This window comes from Charadrius vociferus, unplaced genomic scaffold (genome assembly GCF_000708025.1).
Source record: "Charadrius vociferus isolate BGI_N301 unplaced genomic scaffold, ASM70802v2 scaffold173, whole genome shotgun sequence".
Taxonomy (NCBI): Eukaryota; Metazoa; Chordata; class Aves; order Charadriiformes; family Charadriidae; genus Charadrius; species Charadrius vociferus.
The window spans coordinates 1,215,351-1,235,678 of record NW_009648369.1 but is presented as its reverse complement, the minus strand read 5'-3'; the positions used below and the strand labels follow the sequence as shown (position 1 = coordinate 1,235,678).

The 20,328-nt window shown below is 40.2% G+C and overlaps 1 protein-coding gene across 1 annotated transcript; it reads left to right on the top strand.

Annotated features, from left to right (window-relative positions):
- Positions 1 to 3,112: 3,112 nt before the first annotated feature.
- Positions 3,113 to 16,835, top strand: UBXN2A (UBX domain protein 2A). Its single transcript, XM_009885308.1, has 6 exons — positions 3,113 to 3,161; positions 4,633 to 4,768; positions 6,473 to 6,582; positions 8,183 to 8,323; positions 13,365 to 13,529; positions 16,348 to 16,835. Exons 1-6 carry the CDS (start codon positions 3,121 to 3,123, stop codon positions 16,634 to 16,636), a joined length of 882 nt encoding a protein of 293 aa, XP_009883610.1. The 5' UTR covers positions 3,113 to 3,120; the 3' UTR covers positions 16,637 to 16,835.
- The last annotated feature ends 3,493 nt before the right edge of the window (positions 16,836 to 20,328 follow it).

Sequence of the window (20,328 nt, the reverse complement as noted above, 5' to 3'; positions counted from 1 at the left end):
CATCCCTCCCCGCCCCCCCGAGGGGCTGGCGGGGCGTGTTTTGGGCAAGGGTTTTGGCTGCTTCGTGTGCAGGGCCCAGCCGGTGTGGGGGGTGCGGATGGGCTCAGGTGCTGGCAGCCCGCGGGGGTGGGGGTGAAGGTTCTTTCCAAAACGCACAGCGCTTCTGGCCAGCTGGAGAGGAAAGGGCTGTGCTGGGGTTTTGGCCTTAGCGTATCAGTCACCTTCAGGCCATGAGGTCCGATGCTCATCTTGCTTTTAATTTGGACTTATCTGGAGCTGCTTGTTCCTTTTGTCACACGGTACTGTGCAGTTTTCAGTCATCATTTCCGTGCGGCGTTGCGGTAGACTGTGCTCTGCTGTAAACAGTTTTCAAGTAGAGAAGTTTACTTTCTGCCTAAGTTAGTAGGACAGGCTTTCAGCGGGGAGGGGGCTGTGTGTGCTTGCCTGAATATCTTATAGAATGGTTTAGGTTGGAAGGGACCTTGAAGATCATCGAGTTCCAACCCCCCTGCCATGGGCAGGGACACCTCCCATCAGATCAGGTTGCTCAAAGCCCCATCCAACCTGGCCTTGAACATCTCTAGGCATGGAGCTTCCACAACTTCTATATTTCTGCCAGTCAGAGCAAGGAAAGCATCAAAAGGTAGTTTCTGTTTTGTTTTTCTTGCATTAAAATAACTGCATGTGTTGGCTCAACTGTTAAGCACAGAAACATCTGTCGAAACTAACATGTCGATGACTGCGTAGGTGAGAGCTGCTTGTTTCAAAGAACTGGTGGTGAAAGGCCACGGCTGGGACAGCGGCCCATCCATCCCTTGTGAAGTTGGTGTCGGTGATGGAGAGTGAGCCCTTGCGGTAGGAGAAGCTGCCCTGTGCCGGGAGAGGCCAGGGGTGTCCCACCACGGTTAGCAGGTGCGGCTGGGGTGGGCTGCTGGCAGCTTCAGCTTCTTCCTGCCTTTTGATTTCCGGAGGTGGAAGTTCAGTTCTGTGATACTTATTATCTTGGGTGCAAACCGAAACTCTTGAAGTTTTACGTGACGGCGTCTGTCAGATGTTGGCAGGAGAGGTGGTTCGTGCTAGTTGGGTTGGCTTGCTGAGCTGAAGTGCTTGCAGTGCGCTCTGATCGCTATGTCCTAATGGCTTTTTGGTCATAATAAACATCAATATGCTGTGTAGGCTGATTGCTGTACCTTCATATATTAACACAAACATTTCTTCTAAGTGTAATTGCTGTTGTACTTTAGAAGGAACAGTGACTTTCACAGCTGACCAGTTTTGAATACTATTCATGCACATTTGAGGCCAGCGTAATGTAGCAAAAGAATTAATTTGAAGAGCTGCTTCATTGTGTCTGTCTCTTTTTAATAGCTCTGATGACAAGGCACAGAGAATCAACAAAAGCAAATGGCTGGAGGTGGCTTTTGTTGCTTTGGGGAGTAGTCTATTGAATAGTGAAAGATTAGAAGATAAGCACATTAACACAAAGCACAAAAAATTGCTTTCTGCTAAAGTGTGTTAAAGCTTAATTTGGGGAGAAGTTTGAAAAATTGTATTTTTTAAGCACTTTAAAATTCACTATACTTACTTGATACTGAAAGTTCGTTTTTTCCAAGTGCAGGTACAAAGTTCCAAGTACAGCAATCAGATACGCTTATAAGGTTGTAACGTACCAGCACAGGCTTGCCTGTGTATATAATACTCTGGCAGAACATTTGCAGGGGTGGGGGGTGGGGGGAAAGACTGCGCTGCATCTTGTGTGACATGTCAAAGGTGTGCGAAGTATAATGTTTTGACCTAATGCATAATGGCATTGGTTAAACTGAAGGCTGCCTAAACTTTAAAACCTGTTATGGACATATTGGCTGAATTTTTTGGTTGTTATGGGGATTTTCTGAAGGCTTATATACATTTCTGCAGAATGTGTCTCACAAGGATTAGCTTTCAGGATGGAAGAATACCAATATCAGCTTCCTGAGGAATATGAATTAGTACTGAATAACTGAATGAGGTTTTTCTTGTTAATGCTGCAGTGAATGTTGTTTCCCCGTAACCTCTCCATCTTGTTAAATTAGATGTCAAGACCACTTAAAATTCATTTTAGTCTTGCTGTGCATACTGCTTTCATACTACTAGGAGTATGATTGCTGTCACTGCTCAGTTTGATGCTATCTAAAAGCCATACATAATATCATGACTTAATCCCAAACCTGCCAGGAGCAGAACATCATCTGTGTAACCTGTACCCAGCAGTCTTTGGCAATAACTCTTAAAACACAGTTGCAACTTAAAATTTCTATTCTTCTGGGGGCTTGTCTAATTTTCGAGTGATTTTGTTTTTTTTCTAGGCGTGTTTTGGGGAGTCTCTGGCTTTTTGTGACTTTCTATAACTTTTCAGAGAGCTCAGAAGTGAGTGTAATGAGATCAGTATGGCATTCTTCATTTCTCCTGACTCGGCAGACTAATCCTGTAGTATATGTAGTACTTGCAAATCCAGGATTTTTTTCCCAGCTAAACTGTAGACCAGAAATGACAATTCACAGTTTCTGGGATGCTGCACCAATATGTTGAGATATGGTAGGAAGAGGAACCTGACACATCTTGCACCTTTCAATAACGCACACTATTAAGGTGAAGGTCATTAGAATGCCTGCAGTGCCAGTGCAGTTTTTCTGCAACTGTATCATAGTGTTGTGAAAAATCAGGGGGGTTTAAACCATGCTACCCAGGAAAGGAATGTGATTTTTTTTTTCTTTCCTTGCTTACCATAAGCATGGGCATGTATTTTCAATTCACCTGATTATTGTGGAATTTATTTTGTACATTTATGAAAAAAGTAATCTTCCTTTTGGACGTCTGAAACCGGTGCATGGTTCATGTGTCATTAAATTAGAAACTGCAGGAAAACAAAGAACCATCTGGAGACTTGGTGGGGGGGAGGTTGATGTTTTTGGTTGAATGTACTATCAACACAGGAAAAACTATAGAGTGTTTCAGATAGAAAAGGAGACAAAGAGTGCTGGACATTTTGTCTGATTGAGTTCTTTGGAGGTTTTTTGTTTGTTGTTTGTTTTTGTTTTGTTTTTAAACCATCTTCTTTTCATAATTAGGTGAAGCACCAGAATGAAAGACATGGACAATATCAAAACTGCAAAGAACGAATGGTAGGTGCCAGTTCCCCCTCCCCCTTTTCCTCTGCCTTTCCTATTGCTGTTTGTGTGTCCTGTTGTGACTTTTCAAACTTTATGTTGAATTTTAAAATTTTAATTTTTTTTCTTTATCCACCTGCTCCACATATACTGAAGTTTTCAAAAAAAAAACCAAAAAAAACCCAAAAAAACCCCAAAGCAAACCCAAAACGGTTTTGCTAAAAGATTTTTCACATACTCGGAATGTCTCCTAGATGCAAGAAGCCACATAAATATTTTTATTTAAAATAGAAAGGCAGCCTTACAAATTGCTAACTCACTATTCACTTCTACATTTGATATGGAGGTGTTTGATTTTCCAGTTATATTTCCCAGGTAAAGCATAGTGAATACCTAAATTAACACTTCAAGTTTCTTTTGTTCTATTAGAAAAAAAAATAGGGACAGTATACTTTTGAAATTTCTTCTTTAGTGGTGTTGAATTTTTCTTTTGTTTAAAGATGTTAATCTGTAGGGATTCTTAGTGTTGCATAGATGCACTGCAAACAATTCCTTTTGATGTAAATGTATCTAATTACCATTCAAGTAAGCATTGCTGCTCTTGAATTCAATGCAGAGTTTTATGTAAAACTGAATATTGTTCAAGAGCTGGGATTTTTTTTTTCTGAATTGCTTAAAATAGACTTTTCTGAATCTCCAATAGGAATAACTCCTGCGGTGTTTACCAAAAGCTGCATAATCCTCTTACTATGCAAAGAACCTAAACTGAAAGATAATCATTCATTCAAGTTGCATATTTCTGCATTTTGATTGGTGAAAAATCTAACAGAAACAGCTGTCACATATACGATGTTCTATAAAAAGATGTGGTAGATGTATCTTTTTTTATACTCTGGCAGTCTCCACAGTATTGAAGTCTTCTATTGTATTTCTCCAGTGTTCTCAAGGGGTGTTGAGTCACTTTTCTGGAGTTTCTCTAATGTACTTTTCAAAGACAGTAATGGTGGTTCTGTGCTCTTGTTGGGAACAGGGAGGTTCAAGAGGGGATGAGGGAGTAAATCCTAGGGCAATTTTCTTGTATGAGTTTTTTAAAATTTACAGCAAAGGAAGTCACCCAGGCCAGTTTTAAGGAAGGTCTTTCATTGGTGTGCAGTTAAATGTTTGATGGTCTGAATTAGAAGTACAAATCATCTAACTTACATTCCTTGCTCTGATACCAAGTTTAGAAGCTTCTGTATAGATGAATTCACATTTTCTATTGTCATTTTTTAACTTGTGCTTCTGAAGTGCAAATAGCAGTTAGAGCTTTGTAAGAAGTTTCTAGAAACAGCACAAGGCAAAGTTGACCTGATGTTTTGTAACCACCAAGTCAGCTGGGTGCAGGGGAGCATGTCTTTTATGCCTCTGGGTAATGAAATTATTGTAACTGCTTGTCTTCTGATGTGTTCTCTGAAGCATCATTTTTACTTACGTCTTTTTTCTGCAGGATGTGTAAGTCAGGAACTGATGATCAGATTTTGAGTGGTACAGAACAAAACTGTGACTACTTGGTAGATAACCTTTTTGAAGAAGCTCAGAAGGTTGGTGCTATATGTATGCCCCCAACTACAGTCAAGAATCAGGTAGGTGGTGAAGAGAAAATACTCATGTTTAACATAGTAGCACTCCAGGAGTACTCTGGAAAACAAATGCAAGAAGACCAGAAGTCTTACCAGTACATCTGTACAGTGTCCCATCTCTTAGTCAACCAGGCCTATGCTTCTGTGCTTCTGCCTCTTACTACTTTATAGTGGGTTTAATATTGTTCTAGGACTTGGGCTGGCATTGGCTAACACACTTCTGCTTTATTAGTAAAGAGAGTGAGCTGGTCATGAGGTGTAAGGAATGACAACTACTGTTGCACAAGAAGTTGTTTAAAGAGTTGCAGCCTTTTTATGCAGAAGCGTCGCCCAAAACTTTTTAATTTGCCCTCATTTGTGTAGTTGTGGTAGTTGCTGCATGTTTAGTATGGGTTTGTATCTCAGTGATTGTCCTTTTTGTATTTTTCTGTTACTCCCCAAAAACTGATAAGGGGCTGGAGAAAAGGCTGTGTAGAACAAAGATGTCGGGGAGAAATGTGGAGTGGGCATTGCTGGAAATTATATTCATGGATCCCAAACTGAGCCTGGGAGAAAAGGAGTGTCAGGAGCAATACCTTAAATTGCAGTTCTGAAATAGTGTTCCATGGTAGTACTTGTGTCAATGTCAAATGGGGAGTTAGTGTGGAATAGTTAGTCCATGTTAAACTTGCGTACTAGTTCACTATAGAGGCACCTTCCCATGATGAGAACTCCTTCCATGTGCATTGGTGCCGTGAGACACAATCTTGCTGAGTGCTATATGCCTTTTTGACTGATTACCCAACCAAAAGATAAGGAATTTTATTCAGCAGTTTGCATGTGCTTTGTGTTTATGTAGCACTCATCTAACAAGTCGAACTGTGGAAAAAAAGAAAAAAAGAGAAAATTGTCAAGTACTATCAAGTCTAGTTCAAACTCATTTCCAGCTGAGATGAATTCTGCATTTTTTCTGTGCTTCATATACCTCACACGTGTTCAAGTATCTCTCAAGACAGCATTATTTCAGGGGTCAGACCTGGATGACCAAGTGCTTCCTTAAACGGCATGATGCATAAATATGAAAATGCAATCCCAAATATATCCGTCTTGGAGAGATTCCAGTGAGCAATGTGAAGGCTACAAGTTGAAGTAGCGGATGTTCTCTGGCAAAGTTAATGAATTACTGAGAATTTATTTTTTTATTTCCCTAACACCAAACTTTTGAATATACCCAGGAATGACAGGGTAACATAACTGTATGACTGTCTGAAAGTAAATTTTCTGATACTTGCTCCATTTTCTGAGTGAAAGGCTTTTGCGTGCATTTTCTCAGTGCCTCACTTTCAGGAAATCCTCCTGAATGGGCAGAACAAGGCTCTACCTTAACAAATTCCCAGCTGGACTATTCTGGTAGTTGGTGTTCCAACTCCAGGCATGTGTGCTCTCAAATTAGCTCTTGAAGAGTTGCAGCTGGCTGTTCTTGATCTAGGAAAGCCAAATGATTGGGGGAAGGTTTATGTCTAACCCTGATTGACACATGATACTTAGAAATGTCACTTACCCCTTGCAGTTGCTCTGCCTGCTGGCAGAGGGCTGAAACAGATTATAGTGAGCCTTCTCTTGGTATTTTTAGCCCGTACAGTGGATGATTTACAATCATAGGGTACTGTGGGTGTACCAAGCTGGTTTTACATCAGCGTTACAATGAGAACTGTTCTTACGTTATAGGTTGATGTAATCATTAAACTTTGGAAAAATGGGTTTACAGTAAATGATGGTGAACTTAGGAGCTACACTGATGTTGCAAACCAGCAGTTCTTGGACTCCGTTAAAAAAGGGTGAGTTTTATGTTCTTAATCAACCTGAGTTAATGTGCTTTGGATAGCACTTAGCTTATGCTCTGAATTTTTACATAGCTGTTTGGCTTTGCTGCACTTGAGTATCCCTGTAGAAGCGTAGGCCGCTGCCTGTCTCAGTTCCTGCAGTGCTAATGGCTGTTTTAACATCAACAGGTTTAATATAGCTTTCAATTGCAGTCATTGTACAGTTGCTGATGAAATAGATAAAAGCGAGTGTTGGTAGGGGGCACAGCAGGTGCAGAATGAAATAAAGGATAAATTAGAATGCCCAGTAAGAGCTACTGATCAAATGGTGCTTTGACTAACAAACTGAATACACAAGTCGTTGAGAATTTCTGGGGTTTATGGTCTTTGTTTTCTTTTTATTGATGAAAAGCCTTAAATGGGAACAGTTGCTCCATGTAACATCAAGAAACTCTGATCAGTCCTAAATTTCAGACACTTTTCTTAATACAAACTTGCTATTTCAGTCATTTGTGTATATGTAGCAACCTTACTTTTATCCCGTTAAAAATTAGCATCCTATCCTGATTTCTGCTAGTGTTTGCAGTTTTGCTTTAAAAAAGCAGGTTAACCATACAAACCAATGTAATTTTGAGCCTTTAGTTTGTAGTCTGTTTCCTCACCCTATACAAATGGAGAGGAGAATATAATTTAATAATTCCCTTTCAAGTATGTGAAATTACTAAGATGTTGTATATTTTGTCTTTTCCATACTTTGCTAGCCCATCAAAAATAACTAATTGTACACTATATTTCTCTTCTATGGCTGTCACCTGTGTTAATTGTAATAGCAATTAACTGTGCTGTTTAAAGCCCTTTGCTTTCTTTGTGTGCATGCATGCATCAAAAGTTTGCCACCTTTCTTCCATGGTTTGCTTGTGAAGATGCTAATTGCAAGATGGTTCCTGCGTAATCGTTGATGGTAGAAAGCACTTAGTACAGCCCCTGTGCCAGCTGAGCCCCACCACCCAAAAATGTAGTGTCTGCGTCAGAGCTCATAGACAAAGGCATTGTTGTGTTCTGCTTAATGCAAATAAAGCATTACCGAGGTGATGTTACTGCACTAAAGAGTGTAGCTATTAGTGATGACCTAATTTTTAAAAGCTGAGATTCGTCTTTATTTGTAATTAAACACATTGTGTCTGAACTCCATTCTTTCTCTTTAAAAGCATATTTGTCTCTTTTTATTCTCATTTTACTATGTGGATAAAGTAATTGAACCTTTTGCAGCAATGTATGGCAATACTGAACTTCCTACACATCATGTGCTTTGGTGCTTTGGAGTGGTTACTCCTAAGCAAATTTGAACATCGTTCAACAACTTGCATGATGATGTGTTTTTGGTTTTTTTTATTGTTCACTTTCTAGTTAATTTGCAGTTCAGGAACTTGAAGTTTTTTCTATGTCATCCACTTAACATGACTCTTAGTAAATACTTGTGAAGTGTTTTGGGTTTTTTTTTAAAGCATCATCCTTAAAAGGATGGACATAGAACAGGTATTACTCTATTTTGTATACTGAAAACAGTATAGTAGTTCTTTTTCTGACATATTTGTTGTTTTTTTTTTTTCTTAAGGGAACTGCCTTTTGAGCTACGAAAAGTTTTTGATAAGGAGGAGGTAGACGTAAAAGTGGAAGACAAAAAAGATAAGGTGTATTTGTCATCGAAAAAGCCAATGTTTCATCCCTTTTCTGGACATGGTTACAGATTAGGAAGGTGAGTAGTCTGATGTGATCCATGATTGAGTAGCTGAGGGGAACTATGCCTATGGAAAACAATCTCATGGTTTGGGTTGGAAGTGACCTCTGGAGTTCTCTAATCCAAGCTCCTGTTCAAAGCAGGGTCAGCTGTGGGGACAAATGAGGTTGCTCAGGCTTTTATCCAGTTGGGCCTTGAAATCATAGAATCATAGAAAGGGTCCTTTAAGATCATCAAGTGCAACCATATCCTGCAGGAGTGGAAGCTGTGCAGCCTGCTTCAGTGCTGGACTGTCCTCATGGGAAATAAATTTTTCCTTATATCCAGTCTGAATGTCCATTGTTTCAATTGATGTCCACCATGAAGAGCCTGGCTCCCTCCTCCTGATGACCCCCTGTAGACCCTGGTGGGCCACTATTAGGTGTGTCCTCTGACACCATCTCTTCCACAGGCTGAACAAGTCCCTCCAGCCTCTCCTTACAGGGTAAATGTTTCAGCCTGTGGCCATCTTGGTGGCCCTCCATGGAACTTGCTTCAGATTTGTCAATATCTTTCTTTTATTTTGGGTACCTAAATACTACTGAATGCAGTATTTAGGCATCAATATCTTTCTTTTATTTTGGGTACCAAATCTGAATGCAGTATTTAGGCGTGTCTAATGAGTGCTGGTGGGGGGTAATCAGCTCCCACAATCTCCTGGCTGTGTTCCTGTTAATACAGCCAGGATGCTGTTGGCTTTCTTTGTTCAAGGTCTCAATATTAGCAGAACTCTTTCCAGCTGAAAGGCTGTCACTCTTCTATTCTGTGATTAAGAGAAAAGAATCTCTTTTAAAGCTGTACATGCAATACTTTGTGTAAGAAGAGGGGAGGATGACAAGCCCATGAAGGGAACTGAAGAAGAGGTTATTTTGCATTCTCTTAAAATTCTTTAGTATTTAATCGTGCATTTATTGCAGTAAGACATTTTAGCCTGCTACAGTGATTCCCTTTCCTTTACTTTATGACTCTCTTGTGGTTGGGGAGGGTCAGACACTAATACTAGTGCTAAAACTGGATTTGATTTATAACCAAACAGTACTGTATTTTGGAAGGGTGTTGTAGAGGGGCAGGCCAGGAGTTCATGTATTTGATCCCTGTGACTTTTGCTTACTCCAGCTCAATTATCTGCCTCGCATATCCCTGATGTGTAAGAGCAGACTTCAGCGTAGGGAACAGAACACAGTCAGTGACCAGGAGCCTACAGGAAGCCTTCACTGGTGGGACTGCTTAGTGACTTGCTGACTGGGGTTAATAGACTGTGGTGAAACCTTAGGTGAACAGCTTGTTTTGATTAAGTGGAAAGGGCTTGCTGCTAAGGCCCAGCGCTTGTGCTGAGGGAAAGCGTGACCTGGGTAGGAACGGATGAGGCAGGGGAAGAAGATGATGTGTAGAGTAAGAGACTGATGATTATAAAGGATGAGTGGTTCCAGGCTGCCTCAGAGAAGCAAGTATCTGGTTTATCAGTTTCATCTGTTTCTGTAGCACAGTCCATTCAGTTGCTACATGCTTGACTAGATACGGTCAATAGGGAAAATCTTCCCTTGAGAGATGGATGAGATGTTGCAAGACTTGCTTTTGGTAGCACTGAAATCCCGAGCAAATGAGGGTCAAGAACTTAACCTTATTTTATCTACAAGTAGACCTCTATGTAGCAAAAGCAAAAAGATCTTCAGTGTGCTGGGTTTCTGCTGCTAACCAGTGCTAAATGGTAGGTTGTTCAGTTGCTTGTCATGCTCTGTCATGCCTACAGCAAGTAATGATCTTGCTTCGCAGTAGGCAAGTTAGGTTCCAGAAACATGCTATTCTGTGAATTTAAGTTGACTTGTCTCGTACACTGAGACATCCTACAACTTGTTCAGCTTTTTTCTTTTTTCTTTATGGACTGGATAAAATGTGCTTTTTATTTTCTACTCTTGCTAGTGCTATGCTATCAGAGCCCTTCCTCTAAAGATGAGTAAATATTTTTGCTGATGTTGGACACGTGAGCAGTAAGTGGTCTTACTTCATAAACTAATGCTCACTTCCTGATGTTAATAAGTGTCCATTGCATAAATATGCTACTCTTTCAGCAGAAAAGCTTTGTGGGGACATAGTAGTGCTGTCTGAGACATGTAACAAGTTTTAAACTATAGAACTCCCTTTCCACAGTTGTGTGCTTAATCAGAAATGACCGAACAGTTTACTTCAGCTTAGAACCTAACTAAACTTCTGCTTACCAAATAAACATTTTTTTTTAATAGTCTATAGATTTTCTGCCAATGTTCCCAGATGGATGGACTATGTGATGGATGAAACATTATGAATTGGTCTGTTGACTGGCTCATTAAAACTTTTGTCGGAGGAAAAATGGAGGCACTAGAAATTATATGTTTGTGGATGTAACTCAGCTGAGCTTGATCCTCTCCTTTTTTGTTGTACAGGAGAAACAAATGAGGCTTATCAGACTTTTCCAATATACCTTTTGAACCTATATAATTAATGGGTATATTCTGTTTTATTTACCGCTGTTCAGCTGCATTTAATAGTTCAGGAGTATAACAAGATTTGCAACCACACTTCCCTATTAAGCTTATCAATGCATTTTAAAGACTGCTTCAGAAACATGTTCATTAAACTATTGACTAAAATCCCTTGTAGCAAAGTGGGCTCGCTCTATAACCTCATTAGGGTGAAACATTGCATGTCAAGCCTCCTAACCATTAGTCAGGGTAAGGCATGATACCTACCTCTTGGGCTTTTCTTTTCAGAAAATTGACAGGAGGCTCTTAGGTCACTTCGATCTTTAGTTTACTCCTTCTTTTGATAATCTTATAAAAGGAATAAACCTTTAAAAGGGGTGATAATGCTTTGATCTTAGGCTAATAAGAGACTTCTATTCCTGGTTTGTGGCTTTAGTCAAAGCTGCCACCACTAGATGGCTTTATCTGTCAGTTCTGCAAGAGCAAAGTTTTTAAGTATAGAAATGCTTTAAACCTCGGTGAATGTAGATCTTCTAACTTTCTCTTGCAGCTTAGCTTAACGTCTTGGTTTCAGTTTCACACATACTTGCTATTGAAAGAATCATCTGCAGTGCCTACCAGAAATTCTGAGTTGTGACCATGAGGGAAGGCAGTTTGAGAATGACACCAAAATCGGTATCTATTTGAGACAGTTGTCTGAACTACAACTGTGACTGATGGGCTAAAATGTAGTTCAGCCCAGGCTAAACCAGCGGCCTGGCAGCTGCACAGTTGACTGCCTCTCCAGCCTCTGCCGTACTGGAGACAGCTATTTCGCACATGAGTGCCTATACTTCAGTGTCTGAACCTGGAACTGAATGCCACTGATTGAGTAGACAGAGAAAGCTGATCGTTGCTGGACTGAAGTATGACTTGAACTTTTTTTTTTTCAGCTCCTGAGACTGTTTAACATTTTCTTGCTGGTGCTCAAAATTTTTTTCCCAGATCTGGATGGCAGTTAGGCTTTATTTTGTATTGAGGTCAAGCATGAACAGAAGCTGGGTGTGAGATAAGTAAATCAGTAGAGGCAGGTGGGTGATAGTAAGTCACCTGCACTTGGAGTACCAGAATGCTTTACAGATGTGCCTCTTGGAATCTGTTGGTGCCAAGTCCTTGTGCCCCAGCTGGTTTCTGTGTAATGCAAACCAGTTAATTTTGTGCCTCTCATCTGCCTCCAGTTGCAGTGAACATCTCTTATAACTCACTTGGAATGAGATTCCTTGATCCTCATTCTTTTTGCAGAGTTTCAGCGGAAGAAATAAAAAGTGTCTCTATTGGCTGATAGCCTAGAAGTTGGGGCACTTAAGTAGGCAGTGGGTGGTAAGGGTTTTTGAAATACCTCAGACTGAGAAGGACTTGAACCCAAGACTCTAACTTTACTAGCCTGAATATATTAAGTCATTAGCCATCTTTGTTTTAATAATAAATTGACTATGACTTTTCTGCTTTATCATTGAACTAAGACAGGTACAAGAACATAAGGATGCAAGTATGGTTTGTCCACGAAGCAGATGTAGTATTGTTAAGACTGTTATTCTATGACTATTGGTTACCGACTTCTCTCACAAGAAACAGTAACTCATTTTCTGTGCAAAGAGAAAGCTTTTCTGCAAACCACTGTGAAGTGTTCATGTAGTCAGTGACCACAGCTGAGCTCAGAGAAGAAATGGTAACTCCTTAAATAACTGCTATTATTTTGCAAGCAAACATCTGGTTGTACTCCCATAAGCTGAAGATATGCCCATTGGATCAGGCCTGATGATGACTTAACCAGTACATGCTGAACAAGCTCAGCCCTGAAAGAAGCACTAAGCTCTAGACATTTCTTCAGCATAAAAATTTTTGCCAGTAATTTTTTTTAAGACCACGCACTTGGACTGAGGTCCCTGTATTCTGTCAAGTCATTTTATGGATCTTAGCCCTTGTGGTAGGGTCAGCTGTCAAAAGTGCCTTAGAAAAAAAACAAAATCCAAATGCTGCATGCATCAGCCTGGATTTTCACATCAAGTCAATTTCTCTGATAGATGAGTAATGCTCTAAGCTGAAATAGATGATGGTGGGGTCTAAATCAAGGCTAACAACATTCAGTTAAATTGAATTACTGTAATCACATTACAGTGAAAATTAACATTGAGTATGCAAATTCAATACTCGAACCCCTTAAAGTTTCACCTGTGTGATTACTACAAAAAAATGCATGAGGAGTCTTCAGACTGTTTCATCTCTTGTGTATTCATATTTAACCCTTTGATATTTAAGTTCTATTCCATTTTGTAAAAAAGTTTAACATGAGTAAATTGAAATTCTTTACCATGTTGAAGTCTTCAAGAGAAAGTATTGGCATACAGTTAAAAAAAAAAAAAGCTGACATTTATGTCATTATTCCTATATTTGTTAAAAAAAAATAATTCATTGTCGCACTGTGATACAGGGCAGAAAGCTCCAGAAGCAGAGGTCTGGAGGGAGATTCAAGCTTATGTGTGTACATAGAAAGCATAACCTCATATGGGTTTTCTTTTCAGTGCTACTCCAAGGATAACCTTTAAAGTAAGAGATGATCATCAAGGACCTGACAACAAAAGACACCTGCGTATTGTACCCTTAAATGATTTGGAGCCTATCACTAACATCCAGATCTGGTTAGCTGATGGGGAAAGGATAATTCAGAAATTCAATGTTTCTCACAGGTAAGATTTATTTTAGCACTGTCGTATGTATTTGCATCTGAACTATTTGTACTATGCCTGTATGCATGATAAGTCTCTAATTTCTGTGAATAATCTACCTCCTCAGTTCATTAACATTGGGCTGCTGTTCAGCTGTGTCTAGAAAACCTTTCAAATTTTGAGAAATCGTTTAGCTGACAAGAGAGAAGCATAAGAGGAATGTGAACTGATGTTAATAGTCAGCCCATAACTGAGCATAAATGAAAATCTGAGGAAATTTTGTAGGTTAGTGGAAGTTAAGGTGTATGTATTGCTCGTTACTAGAGGACACAGCTTTTAAGATGACAGATCTCTCACAAAATGACTACATCTGGAGCAAATTGCTTAGTAAAAAGCCTGCTAATCATTGGGCATAGACAGCTCCACAGCTGGGAGCTGGAGGATGTGACTTAGAGTTGAGCCAGAGAAACCAGGGCCAGAGTCAGTGTGCTAGGCAGGATTGGTTCATCACCTGCGTGTCAACACAGGCAGAATCAAATGCATCCAATGTGTTTAATTCTTAATTAGTAAAATTTCTGGTTCTTAAAGAGGCTTTTAAATGGAGATAATGTCAGAAGGTGTCGGCACAACATATGTATACAGGAGCTTTGAGAAAGTAGGATTAACTGTTTAAATTGTGGAACTACTGTCTTTAGAGGCCTTTCTCACATTTGTAATTTCAGAAATTACACCAGTACTATATAGTCACATCATATGGAAAGGGTATGTTGCCTGTGCTTCTCTGTGAAGCAATTTAAAGTGATCATAGATTTAATGCAACCCAGGGTGTTGTCAGCATAAACTGTGTATGGTTTTGGCTGGTTGGAAGAAAAGCTCATCAGTTGAAGGTTAATGACTGTAACTTTTTCTTTAACTTGTACTAATTTATTACTGTTAGTGGCCTGAAGCATGAACTGAAACACTGTTGTGATGTATTGCTGAAGGGTCAATTGCTATTTTAATTATAAATATTTCATTGGAGGGCTTAATATCTTAATTATTCCAGGTTTCACACATTTAAGTAAATTTAGAAGCTTTTTGTCTTTGTGGTAAATAGCAGTTTGAACAGCTTCTAAGTGCTTTTGGAGGGGGGAAAAAAAGTGAGATAAGCAGAACAACAGTCTTATTGATGCGATGCTCTTTTTGAAGTAGTTTGCAATAAATATTCCATAAAAAAATACCCTCTTGTGACAAGACCAGCATGTTTGTGCTGTATACAGTGTTTGTGGATGACCTAATAAGAAATAGGGGGAAATCCTTTTAGAATAAATATCCTTAAGCTTTATTGCATGTATAGCACTCCTTTCAGTGGAGAAGTAGAAAACAGTCAACTATTTGTTAGTTAAACTATAGGTAAATAATAACCTGCAGCGTATATATTGCAGTGCCTGGGTAAATTGATTACCCTTTTGCAGATAGAATGTGTATGTGCCACAGTAACTACTGCTTTAGATATGACTCGATTACTGATGAAAGATTGAAGTTACAGCATTGGAATAAAAGCACAGGTGACATGGTAATACTGCAGCATGGGGAATGAAGGAGACGTGAATGATCCAACTAGCAGAGCAGTGCTGTAGGAATAGCACACATAGCTATGTCTTGAGTTGAGTTGTGTCCCTTCTTGAGCAGTTGCTAAGTTAGTGTGACCCTGGAGCATTGGGTATGGAGTCTGGAAAGGGACTCGCTCATCCTAAAACAAATAGCTGGTGGCTAATTGCCTGAATCTCTCTTGGACCCCAGTGAACTTCGATACAATGTACGTAGACACCTGTAAACATCCAACCAAAAATTTATTCCTGCTTGAGGTTTTTCAGGCCCTAGGCTTATAAGACCAAGCACTGTCTCTTAATTGAGGTCCACATGCAGGAATTAGATGCTAGCTCTATCTGTCCTAGACAGATACAGACATGCCTAAGGCATGAAAATTCAGTCATCTGTGCAGCTAAACTGTTAGGATATCTTTCCCCCAAGCCAGCCAGCACTTTCTCAAACAATAACTAGGCTTGATTCAGATGTTCATTCAGGTCACGGACCATTCCCAGGAGACAGTAAACCCCATGGGCTGCCCTGTGCAGGGGCGGGAGGAAGGATGAGTTTAGTAATTTGCCAGTAGCCAGAGTCTCCCGGTTGGCCTCAGGATCAGAGAACGGGCATTGAAACTATGTTCATTTTACTGGTATAGATGTATCCTGTCATCTTCATTATCTAATTAAATTGGTCAATCCTGATTCTTCCACAGCAAAACCTTTGTTTTGCTCACTTGTTGTAAGGTTCTTCACACCTTAGCAGGCAGCTTGAATCTGTAATGAATTCGCTGCTGCACCTGCTTTGGTAGAAGGAGAGTATATTTAGACCTAGCTAACTCTTAAGCTATCCAGACAACTTTTGCAAACCCTTTTTCTTTATTATGGTTCTGCTACATGTATGGCACACTGGAGGCATCTTTTATACTAGCTTTTGGCAACAGAAACCTCAGGTAAGAGCTCCACCAGCTGGTTAAGAAATGGTAGGCTTGTGTAACTACCATCTGAGCCATAGCAAAGCATTTGAGTGCTAAGAATAAGATGCTCATCGTTTTTTCCTTTGGGGCTGCTCTTAGAGCATGCAAACCTTGGTCCTTGCCTCCCAAGTGGATCAGGCACTTCAGGATACCACCCCCATCTATATTCCTCCATTTCTGTGCCACCAGCTATTACATTGAGTGTCTCATTCTCTTCTTGTGGTGGCTATGTGTGTTGCGTATGGTCTGTGTTGGGATTGGAGCGCTCTAATACTGAGTTTTCTTTTTTCTTCTCAGAATAAGCCATGTCAGAGACTTCATAACAAAGTATCAAGGATCAGAGGGAAGTGTTCCCTTCACACTGACTACTTCGCTGCCCTTTCGAGAGCTGCGAGACGAGACGCTCACACTAGAGGAAGCAAAGCTGCAAAATGCTGTTGTTGTTCAGAGACTTCGGAAAACAACGGAACCTTTCAGACTTTTAGTGATAAAAGCACCTGACAATGACTATAAAACTGCTGCTACACCTAACGGACAGCTCAAGAATGAGCAAAAAAATGCTATCAAAAGTACGAGATCAAATTAGCTTTTAACTGGCAAAAAACTACATACAGGTGGAACTAGACAAAACCAAAAATGTAACCAGCAATATCTGGATGCACTCTCATCCTCACGTACTGTGCTCTTAGAGAGCAAAATGTGTGCTGTGCTATCATCTGCTATAATAGAAATATTTTCAAGTAAATTTGGTGGTCAGAGCCCAGCTGTATAATGTAGCAGAGGTAGAAAGCTTCTTAGTTCTTTAATGAGTGTATTTAGGCGGAACAGTTCTCTGAGACTTAATTACTACTGATAGCACCTTTTAAGGAAAAATAGTATTTATTTTTGCACTTTGGACTAAAGTGAAACTGAACTGATTGGTTTCACTTACATTTTGGTGTAAGCTGCTGCAGTTTGCATTTCTCTCACAGTAACTTCTAGGCAACAGATGCTGCAGGGAAGCTCACATTTGAATTCGTAATTAACTTGAAAATTTTCATTATCTTCAGGATTTAACTTTTATCACAAGATCTGCAGTGTAATGTTCTATCAAGTCTTCACATGGTGGTAGATGCATGTGTGAGAAGATAGAAATGAGGTAGTCTGGTGCATACTGCATATGAAGTGCCTCAAAATAAGTTCTGAAGGAATTGTTATTACCAATGGTTGAAGTGGTTTCTGCCTCTCTTGTGCTGCTACAGGTGTCGTACAGATAGGGTGATGTTAAACTGCCTAGCTCATTAGGATAGAAATATATTTTTAGCCTTGTCACGCACAAACTTCAGCTTTTCTGGAGATTACCATACGGGAATCGTGGCTTAGAGGGACATAGTTGGTTTTGTAGTATATATCTGCCTGTGTCCTGAACTGGCCAGCTGATTAAGACACTAATTGCCTGTGGCCAGGTTTCAAAGATGTTTAAAATCCTTATTTGAAAACAGGTTTCTTCCCCCCTCTGCCTCATTTCCATCCAAATCTTTTATTTTGCGATTCATGTACTTAGAAAATTTGTAGCCAACTATTCCATGTTTTGCTAAAAGGGAAATCAACATAAGGACTAAATATTTTGTACTGTGTTTGCTGAGTAGCATGTGGGTTTGTGAATGGAACTGGAGTCTCTAAGTAAGACTTATCCTGGGGCCTTCAATGAGTGCTGACTAGTTGGTGCTACCTATGCAAATGGAGGATTTGGGGGTTGTACTACTTTTGCATGGCTAAATGAAAGATGGGTTTGGAATTTCCTGGTTTTGTTCTAAATAGAAAATTATTTGACCGGAGTGACTTGAATTCTATCTAAAAGTCTTGTTACTTCAGACTAGGGATGCGCTTACTTCTTTCCCAGGGATTAAAAGTGTTTTACTCGGCATCTCTCCTGGTATGCTTGAGGGCAGTGAAATGAAAGTCAACCGCACAAATACCTATTCAATGTATTCAGAAAGCAAATCTCTGAAAACTATGCAGTTAACACTTTTCAGTGCTATAAACTTGACGTGCTACTGTGTCATTCAGGTTTATGTTGCAAGTAATGCAATTAAATTTTCTTTGCTCTTTCACTGACTCCTCTACTATATGTAAAGCCTACTAGATCTCTAGTAGTAGGAAGAAATGTGCAGACAAATCCACTAGTAAAATTGAAGAGACAAGTCACCGACAGAGACAGATCCGGTCCTCAGTTTGCAGAGCTTCCTGATCAGCGAATTTTATTAATCAGTGCTTTTGGATTTGTCTTAATGTCAAACTAAGTATTAGAAAACTACACATGCTTCATTGTAAGCTCAGTTGTTCTTATTTAAAAGGTGCATGAAATGTCAAAGTAGCAGTATACTATTCCTGCATTGCAACATAGAAATTCAAATAAATAATTATCATAAGATTGAAGGGGGGGATCAAATTTTAAGGTAGGTAAATCCATTTTGCGTGTTATCAGAAGATTATGTTTATGGAAAGGAGCAGTTAAGTATTTAGTATTTTAACGTTGATTCATGTCTGCTACCAGTATTTTAAGAGACTGAATAGCTTGATTCTGTCTGGCTAGATACTGTGCTTTACTGAAATCAATTGTTTCTGGTTACAACTTTGGTGTACTAGAGTGTGTATTTGCAGTTTGGAAGTGTCATGATCGTAATTGCAAAATGAGAGTAAATCTTTAAAAAGTCAAGGGCGATGCTGACTGCACTAATCTCATGTTAGACTTGAAGGTGCCTTTAAAAAAAAGCAATGAACTGTGATTGGATAACTTATTTCCTGATTTGGAGAAGATCTTTGGAATGAATACAGGGCTCTCCTAAATCTAATTGGTTTCGGTCAATTTGTAAAGACTGATTAGCTACCTGTAGTGTCTGGACAGCCTAATCTCTTGCTCAGCGCTGTAGATGGCTATTGTGCATTGGTCAAACAACAGTAAAACTGACTTGATCAATGCCTGAGTTTGTGAAACACACAAGTACTATCAGTTATTCATTGTTTCTTCACAAGCCTTCACTGTTTTGAGTAAAGCTTGTGCATTAACATAATTTACAGCAAAATTGAAATAGCCTAGAAAAGAACAAAGAAAGGAAATGTTTTCTGTAGTTTTTTTTCCTTTGTGAAGAAAAATGCAAATGCAGGTAACAAAGATTTAATGTGTTACGAGGAAGTTGTGTGAAGAGAAAATGAAGAACCTAAATGTTGAATTCAAGTGTTGCATGCCTACCTTGTATCTAGCTTGGTATTTTAGAACAAATTACATATCGGGGCTAAGGGACTGAGCAGTCCACCTCTGTTTTGAAGCCCATCTGTCCTCAGCCTTTAGGGATCCCTAAAGACTGAGGGGTTTTAGACCCCTTGGAGCCTAACACCTTCAGAGAGTTTTCAACAAGGCTTGTTAAAGCCACAATTCCAGTTTTGCGTTGGAAGGTCTGTTTTTAAGAAAAATTTTTAATGCCTTGTTCTCTCAGAACTTTGCAAACTTGGTGTAATTATCCTTGTCAAATGAGATTGTGCAGGATTTGCCTATCAGTACTTGATGGTGTAGTTTGCAGTGTCTATCCACTACCCACCAAGTCACCCTGTCAGCAGCAGAGCTCTTTGAATCAGTCGAGCCGGGGAGCCCCGTGCATATAGATCAGCCATTATCTTCCCAAGACGAGCAGGTCACCGAGTCCTCCCATCCTTGTTGGTTTGTTTAAACCCTCTCCTCTCAGGCTGTCTCACTGTTGAAAGAATTCATGCTTCAAAATTTAATTATTTTTTTTTCCCTTTGGTGCGGAGTGCGATTGCAGCACCATTTTCCTGTGGGCAGAGTGGTGGCGGTGAACTTGTACTGCCCAAGTAATGGTGTCGGCTCCAGGGCCTTTGAGGGCAGCAGCAGCCCTTTCCGCAGCATGTGACCTGCGTCAAACGCAGAGACTGGCATGCTTATAAATTCATATAAACCAAACAGGGCATCTCCTCAAAAAGGTAGAGCTGCTATTTGTAGACTTCGTATGAAAACAGCCCCACAAACCTTCACTGCCTTACACCCCACCGTGAGGCGGGAGCCGCTGCCGTCGGGGCTCGATGCCCGTGAGGGGACCGGCAGGACGGGCGCCTTGGTGCCTTTCTCCCGGGCGTTTGGGCTGGTGACTTCGCAGCCTTCCAGCGCCATCAAGCCTGGATTTTACCTCATGAGCAGCTCCCGCGGCAGACCTCACAGGAGAGAGCGCGGGCGGCGTCGCTGCTCTCGCCGCCGGGAGCCGCCTCGCTCCTCTCCACCGTTGT

Excerpts from the sequence above, each read along its gene's own strand:
- UBXN2A (XM_009885308.1), top strand. The coding sequence starts at position 3,121 with ATGAAAGACATGGACAATATCAAAACTGCAAAGAACGAATG. Across the intron at positions 4,769-6,472 it reads CAACTACAGTCAAGAATCAG|GTTGATGTAATCATTAAACT; the intron begins GTAGGTGGTGAA and ends CTTACGTTATAG. Across the intron at positions 8,324-13,364 it reads CATGGTTACAGATTAGGAAG|TGCTACTCCAAGGATAACCT; the intron begins GTGAGTAGTCTG and ends TTTTCTTTTCAG.